Below are 27039 nucleotides of genomic sequence, written 5' to 3'. Positions count from 1 at the left end.
AAAAAAAACCATTACATACCGTGTCACCTACACTTTAGATGAAAGCGCTCGACATTCAAGGTGTGCATGGTGCCCACTGCGTATTGGAGTCACCGTAAAAACAGCAAAACAGAAAATAAAAAGTATTGCAGACAAAATCTTATAATTCAACATTTGACTTAAAATTAATTTTCGCAATCTAATTAATTAATGTGCATGAAGTAAATGCTTTAATATTTTAGCAGCGTATGTAACCAAGTCACTGAAAAAGGTGAAGTGGTTGCTTACATGATGCAAGTGAGCAAATAAAATCTTCATATCTGTTCAGTAAATGTATATCTGTTTTTTTATTATTATTCACATAAACACCATATAATAACATCTTTCACACAGGGTGCAATTTCCTGTCTCAAGTCTCTGTGTGCACTTGCCAATCGAAGTGCAGACACATCATGTGCGCGTGAACTAATCAAACGCGGGAAATATTCCTCTCACAACACATCTCTGTATCCACCACAGGGAAAACCTGTGCATCACCTCGCACAGTGCGCATGTCCTGCTCATGAGTCACTGCACAGTTAACCTACACCGCAGTTGACCAGACTAATTATCTCCTGTTCTGAAACTGAAAACTCTGACTTTGACAGCTCAGTGAACGCAGAGTTCAAGTTTTCACTCACTGCTGAACGTGCTTCCTGAAACAGGCCCATGTACCCTTCAACTTATTGAGAAAAACAAACATAAACATACCTTGAGGTTTACGTGGTTTGATAGTTGTGTTCATAACTTCCAAAAAATTCAATGTGGAAACAAGCAGGTCATCAGGGAGCAGGAGTTTTCCTGAAGATGCTGATGTCCCCAGGTCAATGTCTGTTCCACTACTCTGCTGGACGGAAGAAGCTGCCTCATTTTGATAACATCCATTAGCCATCTCAATCTGACGGGCACTCAACAATGGCAGGTATACCTGACAGGAGACAAAGCAACAATATCTTGTATTCACATCATTAAGGCAATTTGAAATTGTCCATACATTTTCTGTGCACATTTACGAAGCACCACACTTTTAACAAAAATGCTTTTTGACATCAGTGTTGCTACTTTAAGCTGTTTAGTTGCTATATAAACATTTCAGTTAAAACAGGTCATATTCATTTACATTATTCAGCTGACACTTTTATACAAATTGACTTACAACTGAGGAATCACAATCAAGCTACATTTCTAAGGGGACCTTCAGCATCACAATAAATACTATCTTTACAATTTACAGGAGACTTCTCTCACTCTTTCATCTTCAACCGCTTACTCCAATTAAGGGTCATGAGGGGGGCTATCCCAGCAGTCATAGGGTGTGAGGCGGGGTACACCCTAGACAAGAAGCCAGTCTGTCGTAGAGCCACATATAGACAAACAAACACATTCACACGTGGATGTGGAAGGATGCTGGAGTGAACCCACATAGACACGGGGAAAACATGCAAACTCCACACAGAAAGACCACTGGTGGGAATCGATCCCATGACCTTCTTGCTGTGAGGCAATAGAGCTAACCACTAAGCCACCATGCTGCCCAAGAAGACTTCAGTATAATAATACAGTAACATGCTTTTGGAGGGCGGTATGCATTTTCTGAGCCCCTCCGTCCATGCCCAGTCACCCAAAATGACAGATATTCCCTGTTAGACGAGGGCGAATATCTGTCATCGAGAGCGCAAACACTTTCACTAGGCCTCGTCTCCTACACGGAGGACAAACAGAGTAATTTAACATTTTTTTCATTTAATTTTTTTATTTTATGTTATTGATGTCTTGGTGGATCATGCAATTTATTATCATTGTGTGCAGAATACTGAAGAATCAACTGTTGTATGTGGTAAATGCTGATGTGAATGAATGAGGCACTGTGACTTCCACCTTTTAAAGTAAGTTAATTTTCTTGTTGCAGCACAAAGTACCGGTGTTCTCTGGTTCAGGCTGAGAAGCGCACCAGGAGCAGAAAAACACTGAGGGACTTCTTTCGTACGCCAGCATCTGCAGTGTATTATTAATATGTTGGCATACACAGGCTAAATTGTCAAAGTGAGACAGGACTTTAAGAGAGAGAAAGAAGTATGGCTATGTCTATGGCTGACGCAGAGACCCTGATCCATGCATTTGTTTCTTCTAGATTGGACTACTGCAATGTTCTATTTTCTGGTTTACCACGCTCCAGCATTAGGGGTCTCCAATTGGTTCAAAACGCTGCTGCCAGACTCTTGACAGGAAGGGGAAAGTTTGACCATATTACACCCATTTTGGCATCTCTTCGCTGCCTGCCTGTCTCTGTGAGATTAGATTTTAAGGTTCTGCTATTAACCTATAAAATTATTCATGGACTAGCACCTCCCTATTTAGCTGACCTAGTCAAGCCCTACGTACCGGCCCGGGCTCTGCATTCTCAGGTCGCATTCTTTGTGCCCTAGGGTGAATAAAAAGTCTGTGGGCCACAGAGCCTTTTCTTAACATGCCCCTATTTTGTGGAATGATCTCACTGTGTCAATAAAACAGATTCTGTAGAGACTTTCCCTTTTGTATAGCTAGCATACTGGCATAGAATGTTACTATGCTTCCTACCCCTTTAAATTTATATTATTAGTAAAGAGAGTGGGTCACGGCCTCAACTTTATCTGAAGTCTGGGTTTGTTAGTGCAGCTTAGGGCGAGTGGCCGGTGATCACTGTTGTGGCCAAACCAAAGAAGAAGAAAAGAATAACTAAAACTTCTTTCTTTAATCTCCATCTGTTCCTCTGTTTCACCTCTTTATTTAGTGTAGTGTCCCTAAAGGGTCACTAGATGGAAGCATTGTACAGGAGTTTGGCCTGGAATGTTCACACTGCACTGATAGATAACAGTGAGCAGGTGTGATGACACACCCATTCAGTGCAGTGGGAGCATCCAGGAACATTGTTGGTGAGTTTGAGTCCAAATTTCTAGTTTCTTAGTTACTTTAACGACTATAATTGTGAAATACGATCACAATATTTGTATTACTGCAAGATTCTAGATAAAACTGATTCAAGACTGATCCAAACCTGAGTTAGCTGGTGGATTTATTCACCAAACGTTTGGTGGATAAATTTTTTTGTAAGCTATACTTCAGCATGAGAAATGTTCAGTTGGACAGAATGTTTGTTTGACAATTTAGACAAATACTGTACTTTAATTTAGGTTTATTCATAAGTAAAGACCATTATATCCATTTATTCACAAATAAATGGATATAATGGCATTTTATTGCATAACTTAAGTGGAAACATGAAGAGTACTTTTATCTTCAAAGTGTTTATTTCATTAATTTGTATTTAAAATCCATAGTTAAAAATAACACTGAAATGTCTGCAAAAAAGTTCATAGTGGAACTGTAAAATAGAAAAATCTTGTATATTAAATTTTATATATTCAAAAACTCTAAGTTAAAATTGAAGGTTAGAATACTGGATTAAAAAGTCTAATGTCAAATTACAGATTAAAGATTGCAGTTGGAACTTGGAAAATTGTAAAGCTCTTTGTAAATTAAAACAGGATGTTTAAGTTCATAATTGCCAATAACTAACTAGGAGTGAAACCTTATTTTGTAAATATAGATTAGATTACCCTTTTCTTGCTCTTTCTTTCTGCGTTTTCTACTTTTTCTTTTCTTTTTCTCAGGTTCTCAACCTGCATATTGCACTGGTTAAAAACAATAAAAGTGTTAAACACTGAGTTGGCCTCGTGTCCTGCTTCTCCCCCGATCCTTTGAAGTGGAACCAAAAATCAAAATATACATAGCTTGACAATCACCTTAGTATTTCTTCTGCTTTCCTGTTGCTTAATGCTGATGAATTATAAATTAAGTGTACTTTTTCTGGCCGACTGATTCTGTTTTCTCTTTCTCTCTGTCTGAGACGTGGATGGATCCACGTGCTGGACTGGATGATTTCTGTGGTGGATGTGGGACAGACTCTGCTGTAGGAACAGACCCAACAAATGGCTCCCCGCCACCCCACCCCCACCCCCCTCCGACAGTGCACTGGACGCCTGCATGGACTCTTGTCAATTGTTATGATGGGTTCTGTATTGTAAACCTTTCTGGTAGAATGGCCAGAGCAATGGGTCACCTCTTTGAGTCTGGTCTGCTTGAGGTTTCTTCCTCAAATCATCAGAGGGAGTTTTTCCTCACCACTGTCACCTGTGTGCTTGCTCTAGGGGTTGGTAAGGTTAGACCTTACTTCTGTGAAGCACCTTGAGGCAGCTTTGTTGTGATCTGGGGCTGTATAAACTAAATAAATTGAAATTATATGTCATGACTGTGTCTGGGCATGATCCAGCACACACATGCCCCAATGTTGAAGACCCCAGCAACTGGAAAAAGCCAAAAAGATGACCATATTTCACATTTTTGTTGCAGATAGATGGTTACGTTTGAAAGTTCTGGATGAAATGGTTTTCTGCCTGTGTAGGTGCTATTCAGGATCCAAGGCAGTTCAGTTTTTGGTGGACGGCTGCAGCGATGTGCAGAACCAATGTATGCTCCCAGCCTGACCTACTGAGTGTTAAATAAAGTTAATCAACAGCAATCAATGTACACTATGACAGAATTGATTTCTCACTGTTTTGAATGGTACCGTAGGCAATCGCTGCAGTTCATTTACAAATGCAAAAATTTACTGTTCATTTCGGCTCACTGTGATGCTGATTATTATTGGAATGTGTAATGTTTTTTTTACATACATGGGTAACCTGATTCCTCAGCGCCTGAAGAGGATGTTTATTCCATTTGCCAAACTGTATCAGTCTGGGCATCTCATTACGTGCTTCATTCATGTCAGCAGGTTTTACAATAATCTCTACAAGAAAACAAAAATAATACTCGGTTAAATTGTTATAAGTGTACCTGTGTAAGCAAGATATCCGCTATATTGTAATCTCACCCTTTGTGTTTCGGATGAAGTACAAGACAGGATACGTCGGAATTCTCTCTGGGACATTGTTGACTGCTACATGAAGCTTGGTAACAGCAACAAGTTTGACATCAGTCTTCTGAAAACACAAACAGCAGTTTGTCCTTATTGCACTCTCATCTCCAAAAATTCACATTGCTAAAATTTTAGATTACAATGACACACATTAAATTGTTTGCTCACGGGTTTGAAAACTGTGGCTTGATTCTCCTCTGAGGATGGCTTTGTCCTGGCTTCATCTTGGGTTCCAGGGCCACTGTCCAGATTTGATGAGTGTTTGTCTTTGCTACTTTCTGATTTTAAAGAGAGTCAGAGGATGCAGTCAATTATCTACACACATAACTAGGAGTGCAACAAAGACACTGTTGACATGAAATGTAGTGTGATTTGAAACATACCATGACCATAAAACCATGATTCATACTGAACCACAAGGGAGATGTAAAATTACATCTCAAATTACACAGTGTGACCTAAAAAGTCTAATGTAAAACAGACCATTTCATGATGACCAAATACTGAATTTTTATTTATTCGAAAAGTAAGCTGCATTTCCAGAGGCATAGTGTAAATGGACTGCATTTATATAGCGCTTTTCCATCTGCATCAGATGCTCAAAGTGCTTTACAATAATGCCTCACATACACTCCGATGTCAGGGTGCTGCCATACAAGGCACTCACTACTACACACCGTGAGCAACTAGGGGATTAAGGGCCTTGCGTGAGTTTCTGGTCAGCCTGGGATTTGAACAGAGGATCTTCTGGTCTCAAGCCAGTCCGTGAATAATTTTATAGGTTAGTAAGAGAACCTTAAAATCTGATCTCACAGGGACTGGAAGCCACACTAGTCCGGCGGCTAAGGGACAAATTTTAGGGGAATCATGCACTTTTATACAAAAGCGCCAAAACTTTAACAGAGGTACTTTATAGTGTCCTGAAGTATGTAAGTTCGGGAGACATTGAATCCTTAAATGTCTACACTCTAAAAACTTGGGTTTAAGAGAATAACCATTTTCAGCCTTCTACAGCATATAATTCATGACAAACTCTTATCCAAATGTCTTTTTAAGTTCATAATATAAACTTGAAGGTTACGAAAAATGTATTAAGGCTAAGTAGGGATGCTTCGAATGTACTTCAGTGTGCTTACACTCTTAGAAAAAGCGTTAATCTAGGGAAAGTGACTAAATATTGTCTAACTCATTGTGAATATCAATATACCTATGCAATATAGCTGTTTGCGAGCATAGGGCAAAGGAAAGATGCTACTCATGCACTCTAACATATTTACACTCTAAAATAAGTGTTTGAACGGAAAGAAATGCTTTTTTATTAATTACAAGAAATCAATTTTGTTTTTATGGCCATAACCATTATTATTATTGTTGTTATTTTATGTTATCGGTATTAAGACGATTATCACCATATTTTTTAACTGAAAACATTGTAAATACCTGGTTGGCAAACTTCCTAGATATGCACAAATGTTTCATGAATATTTTTAATGAACTACTCTCTACAGCGTTCATGCTAGGGAGATCACAGTGACCTAATTTTATGTCTCAGAGGTAGAGGCCTGTTAAAGATCCCTACAGGCCTGAAATGAGTCCTGTACCTCTTTCCATTTTGAAACATACCACCCTGCTAATGTATAAGGATGTACGACGACGTATGACGACGGACGATACATGATCACATAAGCTCAGTATAGCTTTGCGCTAGTTGCAGTAGCCATTCTCTACAGCTTAACAATGTCCAATCTTGATCACTGGCCCCCTACATAATAACCATATGATCGTATTGTCATATGAATAGCAAAATATACACTATTATAACCATGCAAACACCCTTTTAAAAAAAGCAGGATACAGGGCTAAAATCAAATGTCTCCCACTTTGACATGACTTAATATAACCTAAAGAGTCCCTGGACAAAGTTTGGCGCTTTTGTAAAAAAGTGCACGATTCTATCCTTTAACTGCTGGACTACACAGTAAAATCACCAGTGTCATTTTTACACTGGTGATTTTACTGTGCAGTGAAGAGATGCCAAAATGGGTGTAATGTGGTCACACTTTCTGCTTCCTGTCAAAAGTTTGGCAGCAGCATTTTGAACCAATTGGAAATCTCTAATGCTAGACTGGTAAACCAGAAAATATAGCGTTGCAGTAGTCCAATCCAGAAGAAACAAATGCATGAATCAGGGTCTCAGCATCAGCCATAGATAGGATTCAGTATTCTCTTATCTGCTGCACTATATATGAGATGTAAGATGCTGCTCCTCAGTGTTTCTCAATTGCCCTCAAAAGTACTGGAACAATTGGTATTTAACACATTTTAATTTGTTTATTCCATTTCAAATACATTTTTTTCTTCTAAAATTATCTTCCTTAAACTCAAACTGAAAGCAAATCTCTACAACTTGATATAAATGAATTAAAAATATAAAATCCAGCTTCCTGATGAAGTGGTGTAGGGGAGGATTTTCTTAAAAAGAAGACCCAATAGTTCAGCTACAATTTGCCAGAATTCTTTCTGAGATGCAAGCCAAGATTTGATGTTTTGGCCAAAGAAATGTTTGTATTTCTTCATAATTGATGTAAATAAAGTCCAAGACATATTCAGTGACTTGGAAATGTTCATGTTTCCATCCCCTAACTTGTCTGAAGAAAATGCAATAAAATTATTATTTACAGGTATTATCAAGTTTTAGAGATGTGTTTTCAGTTTGAGTTTGAGGAATATAATTTTTGAATGTTTTTATTCTTTATATTTTTTTGTATTTCTTGTATTTGAAATGGCATAAACAAATAAAAATATGTGAAATACTGTTTTCCAATACTTTTGGAGGGCACTGTATCTGAACCTAATGAGTGTGGTATTATTACTGTTTTGTTTAAGAATGTTTAATTTTCACTGTTGCTGCACTTTGTGCGAAATCATAGTCATATCGTACTGATATGACAATACTGAGATACAATAATTTGGCCATATTGTACAGCCCTACTGTCAACTAGCTAAAAACTTTGAATATTAATTTACATCTACATTAAAAATAAATGCTTAAGTGGCAGGGGGTTAAGAGGGCTGTAATTAGGGGGAGTCAGCTGAAAGGCAAAAAAAGGAAAATGCTTAAAAAGGCGGGGGGTCTTTCAGAATCTGTAAGGTTTTAGTTATGCTCATGCTCCCAAGAACCATTTTACTGAAAAAAGTGTGAAGAGCCTAAATGACATGGTTAGATGGTGAGGAGCTTCTAGGCATGTGAGAGGCAAATAAAGATAAATGCTTAAAAAGTCAGAGGTCTGGTGGGGGGGAGCCCCTCAGAAGGTGACAGGTTTTAGCCATGCTAATGCGCCCCTGAAGCATTTGCTAAAAAAAAAAGTCTGAAAGACGTAAATGACACAGTTTGATGGCGAGGAGCTTCTAAGCATGTGAGAGGTAAATAAAGAAAAGGCTGTGGCTACGGGTACGGACCCGTATCTGCAGAGACTGCAGGGTCGGAGGACGGAGGACAGAGGGTATTCCCCGGTGACGTCGTGTCTTACCGACCAATTAGAATGCGCAAATATGTCTGTACCTGTGCGCACCTGTCATTATTGTATGCGTCGCTTAAGGCTTAAAGCCTTTGAAACAATCCCTGTAAGCCTTAACTTTCACAGTCTGCTAATGCTGTTGTATTCGAAATTCAATGGGAGCGGTGTGAGTTTGGTAGTTGGAATTTTTGCCCCCATTTGACTCACGCATGCGCAGATGCGTTGCGCACTTCGCTTATTCTCCTCGGTCTGTACCTTTAGCAGTCCCACAGAAGATATGGATGTACGTATCCTTAGCCACTTCGTAAAGAAAAATGCTCAAAAAGGTGGGAGACTGGGGGGCTCCGCTCCCCCAGAAGCTGAAAGGTTGTAGCCATGCTAATGCTCCCCTGAAGCATTTTACTAAAAAAAGTCTGAAGGACCTAAATGACATGGTTAGATGGTGAGGAAGCTTCCAGGCATGTGAGAGGCAAATAAAAACGCTTAAACAGGCGAGTGGTCTGGGGTAGCAAAGAAGCTGAAAGGTTTAAGCCATGCTAATGCTCCCCTGAAGCATTTACTCAAAAAACGTCTGAAGGGACTAAATGACATGGTGAGATGCTGAAGAGCTTCGCTTGTTCATCTCCATGACATATACATATATTATTAATGTTTATATTAAATTAAAATGGTGTAACTAACATTTTCTTTATGGTATAACTAACATTTCCTAACACCAAGCTGAGTTTAACAAATACTTCATTTTTTTTAAATGTAATATTTAATTGAGAATACTTTTGCATCACAAAACCCTCAGCATCATGAGTCGTATTCAACATAGCCTACCGACTGGGATTTCAACCTCAATTTCCTCTTCTATGACTTTTTTGAAAAACATTAAGATTAATCCGGTGTCATTTTCAGAAACTGTGTCCAAAAACCGGAGAATAGTTTCTTTCTGGCCTTGTCCGCGATTCAGCAGTTCATTGAAGCACTTTGGATCAAGTGAACTGAATCCAGCAGAAACAACCTCTCGAATCCACTTCACTCGCAAGTCGTCGTGAGCCATCTTTTCAGATAACCGTTAAGTTAACAAAACGCGTACAAGGTCATATCAGCTGGTTTTCTGTGTACTTCAGCAGGATATCGGCGTCTCACACCGGAGTTCTTGAATTTGTGTGAAACTTGTTCCACTGGCGTAACGTATCGAAGCTTGGTTCATCGCTCAGAATGACGTGACGTTGTCTTAACCAGTTTGATGTCAATTTATCAAAATAATAGATTTTTGAAAGCATTAACGGGTGTTTAAATAAAGATCTCCTGCGGATGCTTTAGATAGATAGATAGATAGATAGATAGATAGATAGATAGATAGATAGATAGATAGATAGATAGATAGATAGATAGATAGATAGATAGATAGATAGATAGATAGATAGATAGATAGATAGATAGATAGATAGATAGATAGATAGATAGATAGATAGATAGATAGATAGATAGATAGATAGATAGATAGATAGATAGATAGATAGATAGATAGATAGATAGATAGATAGATAGATAGATAGATAGATAGATAGATAGATAGATAGATAGATAGATAGATAGATAGATAGATAGATAGATAGATAGATAGATAGATAGATAGATAGATAGATAGATAGATAGATAGATAGATAGATAGATAGATAGATAGATAGATAGATAGATAGATAGATAGATAGATAGATAGATAGATAGATAGATAGATAGATAGATAGATAGATAGATAGATAGATAGATAGATAGATAGATAGATAGATAGATAGATAGATAGATAGATAGATAGATAGATAGATAGATAGATAGATAGATAGATAGATAGATAGATAGATAGATAGATAGATAGATAGATAGATAGATAGATAGATAGATAGATAGATAGATAGATAGATAGATAGATAGATAGATAGATAGATAGATAGATAGATAGATAGATAGATAGATAGATAGATAGATAGATAGATAGATAGATAGATAGATAGATAGATAGATAGATAGATAGATAGATAGATAGATAGATAGATAGATAGATAGATAGATAGATAGATAGATAGATAGATAGATAGATAGATAGATAGATACTTTATTACAGACACAAGGTCCAGATAAAAAAAAAAACAAAACAAAACACCATACATACAACAACGAAAAATATATAAATAAATAAATAAATAAAATAGGGACACTAAACACCCTTGAATAAAAGACACTTATACCAGTGTTTCTAAATCTGTGACGTATACCGTGTGGCACTGTAAGAAATGTTAATTAGTTTAAAAACAATGTTATTGTCAGAATTATTTAAACGAAAGATGAACCTAAACATCATCGTTCTTAAGATGGCTTGAAGAGTGTTCACACGTGCCGTCACAAACATTTCCGTGGCACTGGCCCATCGAGGCCTTTTTAGTAAAATTTGCAGAGTCATTATAAGCCACTTGTAGTCTCTGAAGGCTCGCTTTCTTATAGTTTATCCACAAATGTGCAGTATACAAAGGTGTACAAAATGCTTTAAACAAAGCCAACTTCACTTCGTCGGAACAGTAGCCAAATTTTCGAACTAATGTGTTTGCTCTGACATACGGCGTACGACACTGACGAAAAATATCCTCATCATCACTCAGCGTATCAGTGATCACATGACCAAGATATCTCACCTGATTACATACATTCAGTACATGGCCTGCCAGAGTAAAATCAGGAAAAACCAAATGCTTGTCATCATTTGTTCTAGAAATCATGATCATACTTTTCATATCATTATATTTTACGTCATGTTTTTCTCCATACATGACACACACATTCAACAATTGCTGTAGCCCAGCAGAACTGGGACTAAACAAAACACTGTCATCAGCATACATCAAATGGTTCACCATTGTATCCCCAACCACACAACCAGTTCTACACCCATTCAGCTGTTCAGACAAACCATTCATATAAAAATTAAATAAAACTGGAGACAAAATGCTCCCTTGTCTGACTCCATTGCTGACCTGAAAAGGGGAGGATATACAGTTACCCCATTTCACCTGCATTTTTTGATGTGCATACCAATACATTAGTAACCTAGACTTTCTTTGCTAATAAAATTTTAACTATTAGAGAAAAAATTACTCATAACCATCCCAAAGACGTATCGTTATCTTTGGCTGCTTTCAGTGACGCCGGTATTTGGTTAGACTCTTTCTCTCCGATTGTTCTGTCTGAGTTATTTTCATTAGTTACTTCATCCAAACCATCAACATATCTATTGGACCCCATTCCTACCAGGCTGCTCAAGGAAGCCCTACCATTATTTAATGCTTTGATCTTAAATATGATCAATCTATCTTTATTAGTTGGCTATGTACCACAGGCTTTTAAGGTGGCAGTAATTAAACCATTACTTAAAAAGCCATCACTTGACCCAGCTATCTTAGCTAATTATAGGCCAATCTCCAACCTTCCTTTTCTCTCAAAAATTCTTGAAAGGGTAGTTGTAAAACAGCTAACTGATCATCTGCAGAGGAATGGTCTATTTGAAGAGTTTCAGTCAGGTTTTAGAATTCATCATAGTACAGAAACAGCATTAGTGAAGGTTACAAATGATCTTCTTATGGCCTCAGACAGTGGACTCATCTCTGTGCTTGTTCTGTTAGACCTCAGTGCTGCTTTTGATACTGTTGACCATAAACTTTTATTACAGAGATTAGAGCATGCCATAGGTATTAAAGGCACTGCGCTGCGGTGGTTTGAATCATATTTATCTAATAGATTACAATTTGTTCATGTAAATGGGGAATCTTCTTCACAGACTAAGGTTAATTATGGAGTTCCACAAGGTTCTGTGCTAGGACCAATTTTATTCACTTTATACATGCTTCCTTTAGGCAGTATTATTAGACGGCATTGCTTAAATTTTCATTGTTACGCAGATGATACCCAGCTTTATCTATCCATGAAGCCAGAAGACACACACCAATTAGCTAAACTGCAGGATTGTCTTACAGACATAAAGACATGGATGACCTCTAATTTCCTGCTTTTAAACTCAGATAAAACTGAAGTTATTGTACTTGGCCCCACAAATCTTAGAAACATGGTGTCTAACCAGATCCTTACTCTGGATGGCATTACCCTGACCTCTAGTAATACTGTGAGAAATCTTGGAGTCATTTTTGATCAGGATACGTCATTCAATGCGCATATTAAACAAATATGTAGCACTGCTTTTTTGCATTTACGCAATATCTCTAAAATTAGAAAGGTCTTGTCTCAGAGTGATGCTGAAAAACTAATTCATGCATTTATTTCCTCTAGGCTGGACTACTGTAATTCATTATTATCAGGTTGTCCTAAAAGTTCCCTGAAAAGCCTTCAGTTAATTCAAAATGCTGCAGCTAGAGTACTAACGGGGACTAGAAGGAGAGAGCATATCTCACCCATATTGGCCTCTCTTCATTGGCTTCCTGTTAATTCTAGAATAGAATTTAAAATTCTTCTTCTTACTTATAAGGTTTTGAATAATCAGGTCCCATCTTATCTTAGGGACCTCATAGTACCATATCACCCCAATAGAGCGCTTCGCTCTCAGACTGCAGGCTTACTTGTAGTTCCTAGGGTTTGTAAGAGTAGAATGAGAGGCAGAGCCTTCAGCTTTCAGGCTCCTCTCCTGTGGAACCAGCTCCCAATTCAGATCAGGGAGACAGACACCCTCTCTACTTTTAAGATTAGGCTTAAAACTTTCCTTTTTGCTAAAGCTTATAGTTAGGGCTGGATCAGGTGACCCTGAACCATCCCTTAGTTATGCTGCTATAGACTTAGACTGCTGGGGGGTTCCCATGATGCACTGAGTGTTTCTTTCTCCTTTTGCTCTGTATGCACCACTCTGCATTTAATCATTAGTGATTGATCTCTGCTCTCTTCCACAGCATGTCTTTTTCCTGGTTCTCTCCCTCAGCCCCAACCAGTCCCAGCAGAAGACTGCCCCTCCCTGAGCCTGGTTCTGCTGGAGGTTTCTTCCTGTTAAAAGGGAGTTTTTCCTTCCCACTGTCGCCAAGTGCTTGCTCACAGGGGGTCGTTTTGACCGTTGGGGTTTTTGCGTAATTATTGTATGGCCTTGCCTTACAATATAAAGCGCCTTGGGGCAACTGTTTGTTGTGATTTGGCGCTATATAAATAAAATTGATTGAATTGATTGATAGCCTCACTATGGATTTGGGAACACCAGCATCACTCAATTTTCTAAACAGTTTTCCATGGTTCACATGATCAAATGCCTTAGAAGCATCCATGAAGCACAAGAATATTGATGAGTTTTTCCCTTTATAATCGCTCAATAATTCTTTTAAAACATATATACACAAATCAGTACTATGCATGGCTTTAAATCCAAATTGATATTCTGAGGAGATAATCAGAGTATTAACTCTCTCCAGAAGAATTTGCTCAAGTACTTTAGACAGTACATTAGCAAGAGCAATAGGTCTGTATTTGTCAGAGCTGCATAATTTCCCTGCTTTATCCTTGATAACAGGAACCAGCAACACTGTCATCATGGAGTCAGGAAGATAGCCATGGACCATGAAGGCAGTGAAACATAGGGCAAGAAGAGGAGCCAACCTTAAACTAGCAAATTTAAGATGCTCAGCAGAGATGGAATCCAAGCCAGAAGACTTATTAACTGATAAATTTCTAATAGCTTGAACCACCTCATGTGTCTTTATTATATTCACACCTTCAACAGAGTTTACTTGGTAAGACTCAGACGGGACACAATTAAATAATCTTTCATAGTGTCGTTGCCAAAGTGTAGTAATTTCATTTACACCAGAGACGCCATCTACTGTACATGGCAAAGATGGTTTGCAGTTATTAATAACGTGTACCTCTTTCCAAAAGGCTTTGTTGTTTTTACCTAAAAAATTATTGGCCATGGCATCAGCCCTGAGACATTGTTCATTTTTATTAATGTACCGTATAGCGTATTTATATTTTGTATTTGTAAGCTTCTTGTGTTCAAAAATAGGTCCACGTCTGGGTTTACCAGACATTGCCCATAATTTAGCAACTGTACATGCTTCTGCATGGAGTTCAGCCACATGTGTGTTCCAGCCAGGTCTACGTCTCCTCTTATTTTTAAGCTTTAGAAGAGGCTCACCAGCATTAAGTAAAGCTGTAACAATATCATTATACATTGCAGAGATATCAGCTTTATGATCTGTATTAGAACAGCTACTGTTTGTGCAGAGTATTGCCTCTCTGGGCAGTTGTATATTACTCAGCAGTAGATCACTAGAATTAAAATAGGAGTCAATATCCTCCTCCACTATAAAGGACCAGTCCACTCGATCTGGGTTAGATTTGTTTTTGTTTACACATTCAAAGGTGTCAGGTATTTTATCAAATCTAATAACCATTTTAATAGGAATATGGTCTGAATTTGATATGTTATATAAAATGTCCATATACACTAAAGATGAATGCGCATCAGCTGTTGCGAGACAGTGATCCAACCAGGATGTGGTTTACCAGGCCTCACTAATATATGTATAACTATCAGGAGGCAACAACTCCCTGCTGGACAAAATCAAATTATTATCTCTACATAGATGTTTCAGATGGTTAGCAAACACTGAACTCCCATCTGAAATATCAGCATTCATATCTCCAACAATAAAAACACGTAAAATGTTAATTTAACAAAAAAGAGCTAATAAATGCTAACCTATTCATATAGTCCTCTTCATTTATCTGACTTTCAAAAGGGGTATAAACATTTAAAATGACCAAATCCTTATCAGACAGCTTCAAGTGCACAGCAATACACCAGTCCACATCCAAGTCCGCTTTATATGAATCTGTTGGTGTTTGTCATTTAATTCTACAGCAGGCGTCCACCACGAGCGCAATGAATGACACTGACACAGGTTTCGACACAATGTTTAATAAAGGTTCATTTACCCGTTTCTATTGGATACGGAGTACAACACTACCATGGCAACTGCTGAGACAAACGTTTGGGTAATTTTTGCCCACAGTTTGGACTTACAGGATTTTACCCAACATTTTTAGTTGAAGCTGAAAAAGTTAAACTTCATATTGAACTGTTTAACCCACCTTAATTTGGAAACAACTGATTCACTCGACCAAGTTAAAACTGCTTCAAGATCGTCTCACTGTATTACAATATACCTACGGTTGCCCAGTTCCGGATCACCTTTTTTAAAGTCCCGCTATACGGAGCCATAATGCAACTGAATGTCCTTTATTGTGTATTGTTGTATTGGGTATTTGGATGTTATTTAGCTGAAAAAGTCTGGGTAGAGTAGCGCTTCTACTTAAAGTGTGAAGCCACATTATGTGTGGCGCAAACATTTGCCAGAAATGGATCACTTTTGCCAGTTCCGGATCACGACACTCTGTGTCACTTTGGGGTCATTCCTGGCATCTGGCTGGAGCCCTTCTAATGCAGAATGATACACACTGTGCCCGAGAATGTGTTTTGAACACAAAATGATAGAAATAATACTTATTAAATGAGAATTTACTTCGTTTCGAAAAGCACCGTTATACGTTTTTACGAGTAAAAAAATTAAGTGTGGAGGTGAGATTTCTCCCGAATTAAAAAATCAAAGCCCCCACATTCATGCCCATTCGTGATGTTAAGATGATCCCCAAAGTACACATGACTTACAACTACAGACACGAGGCTGCTGCTTCAGTGATCCACAACTGGCAAATTTTCGCGTCGGAGATAAATGCGCGCATCAATTAAACAGCAAGACATAACACACTGACATTTTCTGCCCAAGTAAGTAAGAATTTTCCCACTCTAGAACCAAAAACACCAAACGGCTAACTCACCTTTGCTACGTTTTAGAGATCGTTACTTTAAAACTTGCAGGAATGAGTGAGTCAGAAAAAGCGCGCACACCGCAGACACCGGGATGTTTTGATTCCTCTGCTGATCACAAGGACGGCTGGATCCGGTCGAGCTTGTGGTCGTTTGTAGACAAAACATCAATCTTTCCATTGGTACCAAGTATTAGCTTATTCGTGCTGATTACGAGAAACGGCGGCGCAAAAACTACAGCAGTGATCCGGAACTGGCAATGATCCGGAACTGGGCAAGTGACTGTACTAGCTGAGTTACCCGTTCTCTAATAGAGAAGAATTTTAGCTATGTCATTGTATATTTCCTAACTTTAGTTAAGATATATAGTAAGTTGCATTGCATTGTGTGTATGTTGTCATCATTAATTTTCATGGAGCAATTTGTGACATTCATGACACTCAAGTGAATGATGATAAAAAGGCAGTAGCATGTCATATCACTACAACGCTGTGGGATATATAATGTTCTTAGTGTCTCTGCAGATGTTTCCCAGCTCTATTACATTTCATCCGTTTAGCACTTGGGGTTTTACAACCTAACGCCCCCTGCTTCTTGGGAGGCATATCGACAGTCTTCATGCTGTACACAGCAGGTACATTTTAAGTCAAAAAAAGCACACCTTAACTCGCATGCAGTGCGCACTGGCCCATTCAGATTCTAATTAAATTTCACCCTCACCAGCCACTACACTATGTAGTAAGTAAAGTGTGATGCTTGCTACCTGACCTGAGTACCATGTGCACTGTGAAAGTAAGGGCTTCAGTGAGCGGGTCTTGATCTAATATATAAGGCTGACCGTGTGTGTGTGTGTTCATGCACATGTGCTTTCAACCTCAGGGCCCCAGCAACGTCGCCCCTGATGCCCCCAGTCACCATACCAAGTTTGGTGTTGATTGCTTAATTTCTGTGGCGGTTCACCCCGAACACAAACCATGCCACATACAGTACATACACTCAACAAAAATATAAACGCAACACTTTTGGTTTTGCTCTCATTTTGTATGAGATGAACTCAAAGATCTAAAACTTTTTCCACATACACAATATCACCATTTCCCTCAAATATTGTTCACAAACCAGTCTAAATCTGTGATAGTGAGCACTTCTCCTTTGCTGAGATAATCCATCCCACCTCACAGGTGTGCCATATCAAGATGCTGATTAGACACCATGATTAGTGCACAGGTGTGCCTTAGACTGCCCACAATAAAAGGCCACTCTGAAAGGTGCAGTTTTATCACACAGCACAATGCCACAGATGTTGCAAGATTTGAGGGAGCATGCAATTGGCATGCTGACAGCAGGAATGTCAACCAGAGCTGTTGCTCGTGTATTGAATGTTCATGTCTCTACCATAAGCCGTCTCCAAAGGCGTTTCAGAGAATTTGGCAGTACATCCAAACAGCCTCACAACCACAGACCACGTGTAACTACACCAGCCCAGGACCTCCACATCCAGCATGTTCACCTCCAAGATCGTCTGAGACCAGCCACTCGGACAGCTGCTGAAACAATCGATTTGCATAACCAAAGAATTTCTGCACAAACTGTCAGAAACCGTCTCAGGGAAGCTCATCTGCATGCTCGTCATCCTCATCGGGGTCTCGACCTGACTCCAGTTCGTCGTCGTAACCGACTTGAGTGGGCAAATGCTCACATTCGCTGGTGTTTGGCACGTTGGAGAGGTGTTCTCTTCACAGACGAATCCCGGTTCACACTGTTCAGGGCAGATGGCAGACAGCGTGTGTGGCGTCGTGTGGGTGAGCGGTTTTCTGATGTCAATGTTGTGGATCGAGTGGCCCATGGTAGCGGTGGGGTTATGGTATGGGTAGGCGTCTGTTATGGACGAAGAACACAGGTGCATTTATTGATGGCATTTTGAATGCACAGAGATACCGTGACGAGATCCTGAGGCCCATTGTTGTGCCATACATCCAAGAACATCACCTCATGTTGCAGCAGGATAATGCACGGCCCCATGTTGCAAGGATCTGTACACAATTCTTGGAAGCTGAAAATGTCCCAGTTCTTGAATGGCCGGCATACTCACCGGACATGTCACCCATTGAGCATGTTTGGGATGCTCTGGACCGGCGTATAGGACAGCGTGTACCAGTTCCTGCCAATATCCAGCAACTTCGCACAGCCATTGAAGAGGAGTGGACCAACATTCCACAGGCCACAATTTACAACCTGATCAACTCTATGCGAAGGAGATGTGTTGCACTGCATGAGGCAAATGGTGGTCACACCAGATACTGACTGGTATCCCCCCCAATAAAACAAAACTGCACCTTTCAGAGTGGCCTTTTATTGTGGGCAGTCTAAGGCACACCTGTGCACTAATCATGGTGTCTAATCAGCATCTTGATATGGCACACCTGTGAGGTGGGATGGATTATCTCAGCAAAGGAGAAGTGCTGACTATCACAGATTTAGACTGGTCTGTGAACAATATTTGAGGGAAATGGTGATATTGTGTATGTGGAAGTTTTAGATCTTTGAGTTCATCTCATACAAAATGGGAGCAAAACCAAAAGTGTTGCGTTTATATTTTTGTTGAGTGTATATATATATATATATATATATATATATATATATATATATATATATATATATATACGTATATATATATATATTATGTAAACAAAAAAAAAACCTTCACATTCACATTATGGGGTATTGTCTGTTGAACTTTGAGGAAAAAGTGAATTAGTTTAATATATATATATATATATATATATATATATATATATATATATATATACACGAGGTCTCTTAGATAATAAACCGACCCTTTTATTTTTTTTAACTATATGGATTTGAATGACATGCGATTACACCAATCATGCTTGAACCCTCGTGCGCATGCATGAGTTTTTTCACGCGTGTCGGTGACGTCATTTCCCTGTGGGCAGGCCTTGAGTGAGATGTGGTCCCGCCCTCTCGGCTGAATTCCTTTGTTTCACACGCTGCTCGAGACGGCGCGCGTTGCTTTATCAAACATTTTTCTGGACCTGTGAGGAATATCCGAGTGGACACTATTCGAGAAATTAAGCTGGTTTTCTGTGAAAAGTTTAACGGCTGATGCGAGATTATGGGGTGTTTCTGTCGGTGTAAGGACTTCCCACGGAGCGGGACGTCCTGCAGCGCTTCCAGGCGCTGTTGTCGGCCTGTTTCGAGCTGAAAACATCCTAATTTAAGGCTTAATTCACCCAGGACATCGTGAGAGAACAGAGAAGATTCAGAAGAGGCCGGCATGAGGAATTTATGCGGACATTCCACTGTTTAAGGACATTTTTTTAATGAAAGACGTACGCGCAAATTCGCCGAGTCGTTTCCGTGACGACTCGGCAAATCTGTGTGCGCCGCGACAGGAAAAACACCTCCGTGTTGAAAACCATTTGTAGAATTCAGGCGGCTTTTAATGGCTTTCAACAAGTGAGTAACTGAGAAATTGTTTAACAGCTTGGGCATGTTCCAACTTGCCCGTTAAGATTTCCAACGGAGGTGTTTTTCCTGTCGCGACCCCCCGCGGTCGGGTCCAGCCCGACATGCGACTCTGCCCGCACGTTCTTTCATTACAAAATGACCGTTAACAATGGAATGTCCGAATAAACTCCTCATGCCGACTTCTTCTGAAAGTTATCTGTTCTCTGACGACTTACTGCGTCAACAGAGCCTGAAATGTGGAAGTTTTCAACTTGAAACGGCGAGAAGCTGCCGCCTCGAAGCGCAGATCGCCGTCAGGCGCCGTGGACCGTCCTTAAAGCGACAGTACCAGACCAAAATCTCTCATCAGCCGTTAAAATTTTTACCGAAAACCAGCTGAATTTATTGAATGGTGTCCACTCAGTTGTGCCTTACAGTTTTGAAATTTTTTTTATCAAACAAAGCAACAGTCTCTGAGCCATTCCTAAACAATGAAAAAAATCGACGAGCGGGTGGACGACTCCTCACTCAAAGCCTGCCCACAGGCGAATGACGTAACCGACAGGCGTGAAAAAACTCTCGCATGCCCACGAGGGTTCAAGCATGTCTGATGTAATCACACGTGATTCAAATCCATATGGTTTATATATATATATAAATGCTGGAGCAAACCAAATTGAATGGTATGTTCCAGCTTTCACCTCATGCAATATTCGTACCATTGAACTCATAAACATTCATTATTTGTTACTGGGCCACTCAAAAACCCATATCGGTCGGCCTCTCATGTTGTTTACTGGCTGCCATAGTCTGACTTCTGTTGTGGAGTTTTTTTTATGTTAATTCCAGTACAGAAACATTTGTGCTGCTTTGAAGGTCCCAATGACCACAGTGGCCTCCATCATCCATAAGTGGAAGAAGTTCGGATCCACCAGGACTGTTCTTTGACCTGGCCGTCTGACTAAACAGAGTGACCAGGGGAGAATTCGTTAGTCAGGGATATGTCCATATGTCCTGTGGTGAGAGGAGAATATCAGAAGGATAACATCTCTGCAGAAATACACCAATCAGCCCTATATGGTAGAGTGACCAGACGGAAGCCACTCCTTCGTAAAAGGCACAATGTCAGCCTGCCTGGAGTTTGCCAACAGGCACCTGAAGGACTCTCAGACCTTAAGAAACAAAATTCTCAAGTCTAATGAGAGAAAGATTGAACTCTTTGGTGTGAATGTCAGGCATCATGTTTGGAGGAAACCAGGCACCATCCCTACAGTGACACACAGTGGTGGTAGCATCATACTGTGGGGATGTTTTTCAGAGGCAGGAACTGGGAGACTAGTCAGGATTGAGGGAAAGATGAATGCAGCAATGTACACAGACATTCTGGATGAAAACCTGCTCCAGAGCACTCTCAACCTCAGACTGTGGTGACGGTTCAACTTTCAGCAGGACAATGACCCTAAGCACACAGTCAAGATATCAGAGGAGTAGCTTCAGGACAACTCTGTGAATGAATGGATGAATGAATGAATGAACAAGTTTTATTCAGCACACACATAAACAAAATACCAACATAAAAGTCTCTTACTAACAAAATAAGTAAAAAAACAGAAGAAAATACAACAATAACTAAAACGATTTCCCAATTGGGTGTTGCCGAAAGGGCATGGGCTGAAGCAAAAGCTTATAAACGCCCACCCCCTACACCAGTTACTATACACATTTAAATACACTCAAAACAAGGTAACAATCAGAAAAATAACGTAGCTGAACAGAGCGATCAATAATATGATGTGCAAATAAACAAAAAAGAAACACAAAAACAATTAGCCTAATATAGCATACTATAGTAAGAAATTACATTGTTTTTATAAAGTCTTTTAACACCTGAATGTCCTTGGGTTGCCCAGTCAAGAGCCCAGACCTGAATCCTATTGAACATCTCTGGAGAGATCTGAAAATGTCTGTGCACCAACACTCCCCATCCAACCTGATGGAACATGAGAGGTGCTGCAAAGAGGAATGGGTTAAACTGGTCTTCATATTCAGGTCTTCATATTCAAGAAGACCTGAAACTGTAATTGCTACCAACGGTGCATCAACAAAGTATTAAGCAAAAGGTGTGAATACTTATTTACACGTGATTTCTTAGTTTTTATTTTTTTCTAAATTTGCAAAAAAAAAAAAAAAAAAAAAAAAACTTTTTTCATCTTGTCTTTATAGGTTGTTGTGTGTAGAATTTTGAGGGAAAAATAATAATGTACTCCATTTTGGAATAAGGCTGTGACATAAAATGTGGAAAAAGTGATGCACTGTGAATACTTTTGGACAGCACTGTAAACGATAAGGGAGTATGCACAGAAGCCAATAAGGTGCTTTAAGTGACAGATGTTTGGCCATGTGGTAAAAGTGCGTAAGGGTGAGAAAAATGTGCCAAGTGTGGAAGATGTTATCTGCAGAAGCACTCAAAAGAGTCGAATCACCAAAGAAAAGTTAATGGAGAAAATATCAAAAGGGAAACTGTGTCAGTCACTGCATGGAATCAGAGACGTGAAATGCTCAAAGAGAAGGAAATTAAAACATGGTAAGAAAAGAGGGACATGGTTATCTTTATTATTGTTGGGGTTTGGGTCTGAGGTGTCTCTGTGTTTGTTTTTATGTGTGTCCTGTCATCTGTCATGTTTGAGCCTCTGTCCCCTGTCTGTGTCCTCTGTCGTGTGTGTGTGTGTGTGTGTGTGTGTGTGTGTGTGTGTGTGTGTGTGTGTGTGTGTGTGTGTGTGTGTGTGTGTGTGTGTGTGTGTGTGTGTGTGTGGAGTTTCTATTTCAATTTATTTTCATTTATATAGCGCCATATTACAACAAACTTGCCTCAAGAAGTAAGGTCTAATCTTACCAACTCCCTGAGCAAGCACACAGGTGACAGTGGTAAGGAAAAACTCCCTCTGAGGAAGAAACATCAAGCAGACCAGAGTCAAAGGGGTGACCCTCTGCTTGGGCCATGCTACCGACACAAATTACAAAACAATTCACAAAACGAATATTCAGGAAATGTTGCTGGTTCACAGGATGGAGGGTTTCAGAACCAGACACCACACCCATCTCTGGATGGAGTCCTTGTATGTATATGTGTGTGTGTGTGTGTGTGTGTGTGTGTGTGTGTGTGTGTGTGTGTGTGTGTGTGTGTGTGTGTGTGTGTGTGTGTGTGTGTGTTTCATCTGTCCATGATGAGCTCCTCACCCCGTTGTCTGTGGGTGTGTGTGAGCGTAGGTGTGTGCTTGCTTGAGTATTTCCCAATTGTCTTGTCCCCCTGATCTGCAGCCGAGCGCTGTCATCTTGGTTTCGCCTGTCGGCTGCACGTGGCATCTTGTCAGTGTCTGTGGGCCCCGTGTTGTGTGGGCCGCTGAAGAGGAGGTACTGCTGGCCCACCACCACCAGATGGCGCCCTGCTTGAAGTGCGGGCTTCAAACACGAGAGGGCATCGGAACAACCGGGAGTGACAGCTGTCACTCATCATCAGCACCAGCTGTCACTCATCCATAGTTCATCACCACCACCATAAAGGCCGGACTACAACTCCACCTCCCCGCCGAGAAATCAGCCACTAGAGAGGTAATTTCTCTGCTACACTTAACTCTGACTTAGAGTCTGAACTTCTTTGCAGCCATTTTCCTGTGGTGTGCCTTATCTGAGGGATTGGCGTTTGGTGTGATCAGCGACGGCTTCGCTTCACACTCCAACCAGATAAGTGGTTAGACAGGAGCTGCATGAGTGTGTGATTGGAGGTGGAGGTGCTCCCTCCCAAAAGAACACAGACTGTGGGATTACTGAGGGTGCGAACTCACACTCATCAATACTGTTTCTGTTCTCTGCCAGCAGTACCAGGTCTGACAGCTGGAGACGGTGGCCACCTGGAGATCCAGGACTTGGCGGCTCCAGTGTTCTTCAGATCCGTTGGCGTGAAGGCCGTGTGGGATCCGGCTCGGTTCGGGACGGACGTCTCCTATCCTCAAGCCTGCCCACACGTCACGCTACATATAATTGTCTGTGGTACCAAAACTGTTTGTCTGTATTCCGTTGTGCACTTCACAACATTAAATTGTTACTGTTTGGCTTATCCATTGTCCGTTCATTTAACGCCCCCTGTTGTGGGTCCGTGTTCCTTCACAACACCCCGCCCCTTGTGATCTGGTAACTTTCAGTTTTTGTTGTGATTATGTTCTGTTTTGCAGTTTCTGCCTGTGTGGTGTTTTTTTTTCCCCAAAATGTGTTTATTGCATTTTTTATTTTATCCACACTGTCATACAAAGAGACAATAAACAGAAATAATAGAATAAGTACAGTGATGAACAAACCAACCAACAAACAGTAGCCCCTGACCTTTTTCAGTTCAAAATACAAATGCTCGTTTAACAATGGATGAAATTTCCAGTCCCATGTATTTTATGAAAAGTTCCCAAGTCTTATGAAAGACATCATCCTTGAGGTGTAGCTGACAGGTACGATAGTCCAGGGAAACATAATTGAAAACAGTCTTATGCCATTGTTTCCTATTGGGAATGTGGCACAAAAAGCAAGCATTCGGTAGAGTTTCTTATGAAATTCGTCGGTGACAATAGGGTCAGTTAATCCAAGCAACAAAACAAAGGGTTGCAGTTCAAATTGGTTGAAAATATTTTGTTCAGTTCCTGTCTGATCATCTGCCAGAAATGTTGTACTTATGAGCACCAGGGGAAGAATCAGGCTTATACAGTATTTGTGGCAAAGATATGAAGTGATGTGGGCTCTGTGGAGAATCATGAGTTGAGTTCCTCTAACTCGATTACAGACGCACAAAGTTTTCCCATTGCTCCAAGTATTTTTCTACTCATCCTAGGAAATTACACAGTTGAGTTCCTTCTCCCACAGTTCCCTCAAATGTGAACTCTGAAATGTTAACTGTAGAGTATCTTTTTAAGGATATTGAAAAAAAAATTATAATGGAGCCAGGTGACTTGGTTAAAAAGATTTGCCTCTGTGTCTAATATGTCCTGATGCACAGGATATCAAATTTTCCTTTTAACTGATTAAAAGACATAATAACATGTCCCTCACAAAAGTCCTTCAGTACAGATAAACCTTTATAGGCCCAATTTTGAAATCTATTATCTGTCACGCCTGGTGCAAATTTAGGATTATTCCATAGTGGTGTGAACATAGACATTGTATTTGTGTAGCCTTCTAGGCTTCTTACCGTCCGCCATGCTGTAGCTGTATAAGAGTAATCGGATTACAGCAAGTGAGCCTTATGGATCGAATCTTTCTGAGAAACAGTAGGGTTGCTAATGGACATTCAGACATGGAACTTTCTATATCCATCCGTAATGAGTTAGGTTTATTATGCACCCAGTCGGCTATGATTCGTAAATGTGTGCGAAGCTGGTAATTTTTAATGTCTGGAAGATCTAATCCTCCCTCTACTGCGGGGCGGCATAGCATGGCCATCTTGAGGCGTGCCTTTCTTTTAGAGTCTAGGAACTAAACCAACTCTTTAACTGTTTAATTGTTTTGTGAGACAACATTACCGGAACCATTTGAAGTGGGTAGAGCAGTGATTCTCAACCGGGGTGCCGCGGCACCCTAGGGTGCCGTGATCGATCGTCAGGGGTGCCGTGGGCAATTATCAAATATTACCATTATCGGGTGTATGTGCTGTAATAGTGTGGCAGATGGTGTAATGCTCTTTTATTCCAGTAGATGGCAGCAAAGCGCGCAGTAGCGCTGAGCAGTGTGCCGACAAGGAGGCGTGATCGCCATTTTAATTCCGGGCAAGTTAGTGATTTGCGTGCATAGAAGTTCACTTAGTCTCGTCAAGAAACAGGTGGAATATGCCGGAAAGCTGCGCATGTTGGCAAAGTCACAAACGGAGGAACAAGGGAGACAATATTTCCTTCCATAAGTAAGTGGTTTTAGTTATTGTTGTCACTTTGTCTGTGATATTTGGATGATAAACAGCTGTATGTCTCCGTACCTGTGTCGCCCGATGACACGGATCATTAATTTCACTTATGTCTAGTTGATATTTTCCACTGCTAGACCAATGTCTAGTTAAAATTCTTGTCGTTAGTGACTAAAAATTGTTCGACAAGACTGGGGAGTTTTGTTTTTTTTGCACCTTAAAATAATGAGATTTAATGACCCGCGCTGTGCTGCTGACTTCATGAATGAAACTCGGTCAATAAAGGATAATTATGTAAAAATATAATATATATAAATGTATTGTAATGGTTTTAGGAGCCGCGCTGCGTTGAACAGCAGCAGCTCAGCCGAGCAGCGCAGCTTATCAGCGCAGATCCGTGTAACTTTCAACACTAATATTTGTGAATGTGTGTGTGTCAGAGTACGTTTAATACTTTCCTGACATAATTTAATGTAATTTAATTTTACTGGCTCGATATCCAGGACAAAATGGCATTTTAACACGTATTTTGCGAGCATTTTTCTGAGTGTGTTCAGTCACGAATCTCCATTGAAAATGCATTAACATCCGGGTACTTCATCAATATTTTGCCTGGTTAGGAGACGTCATGTCGCTGTCCATGAAGGGACGTTTTCGTTTAGTGTGCAGCATTGGGATTGCGCTCTCTAGTTCTTATATACAGCTCCATGACTATAGTATACAATGTTACGTTATATCTGTACCGCACCTGTTGCTTACGCACCGTGTAGAGACAGTCGAGTTAGTGGTGCGTGACACGTGACACGTGATAGTGGTGTGCTGCAGGATTTTGTAAATATAAAAAGGATGCCGCGGCTCAAAAAAGGTTGAAAATCACTGGGGTAGAGTAACCTGGGGAGAAAGTTTATTTTTAATAACCTAATTCGGCCCATCCAAGAAATAGGAAGTGCATTCCATCTCTCTCAGTCAAGCCGAATGCGGTCAAACAAAGGAGGAAAGTTTGCTTTATACATCTGCTCAAATCTAGGAGTTACTTCTCTTCCCAAGTAAGTAAAACCGTCAGGAGAACATCTGAAGGGAAAAGATCTCACAAAAGCTTGTTGCAAGTTAAAAAGGCCCAGAGGCATAGCCTCAGACTTGGTAAAGTTTATCTTGTAGCCCGAAAAACTGCTGAAAACATTGACTGCCTCAATAAGGCAGGGAATAGAGGTCTCTGGATCTGGCATAACAATCAAAACGTTGTCAGCATAAAGTGTGATTTTATGTTCCCTATCCG

At 40.1% G+C, this 27039-nt stretch overlaps 1 protein-coding gene across 1 annotated transcript in view; it reads right to left on the bottom strand.

Moving 5' to 3' along the window:
- dnah10 (dynein axonemal heavy chain 10) overlaps nt 1–9618 on the bottom strand; it is a 215545-nt gene extending 205927 nt beyond the window's left edge. The window contains 5 exon segments of the mRNA XM_034187486.1: nt 730–946; nt 4731–4846; nt 4931–5039; nt 5144–5253; nt 9319–9618. Of these exon segments, the coding sequence (XP_034043377.1) occupies nt 730–946; nt 4731–4846; nt 4931–5039; nt 5144–5253; nt 9319–9541 (775 nt within the window). The 5' untranslated portion in view covers nt 9542–9618.
- Between the last annotated feature and the right edge of the window lie 17421 nt (nt 9619–27039).

This window comes from Thalassophryne amazonica, chromosome 15 (genome assembly GCF_902500255.1).
Source record: "Thalassophryne amazonica chromosome 15, fThaAma1.1, whole genome shotgun sequence".
Classification (NCBI taxonomy): Eukaryota; Metazoa; Chordata; class Actinopteri; order Batrachoidiformes; family Batrachoididae; genus Thalassophryne; species Thalassophryne amazonica.
Note: the sequence above shows the minus strand (reverse complement) of the source record. Positions and strands in the feature narration are given on the sequence as shown.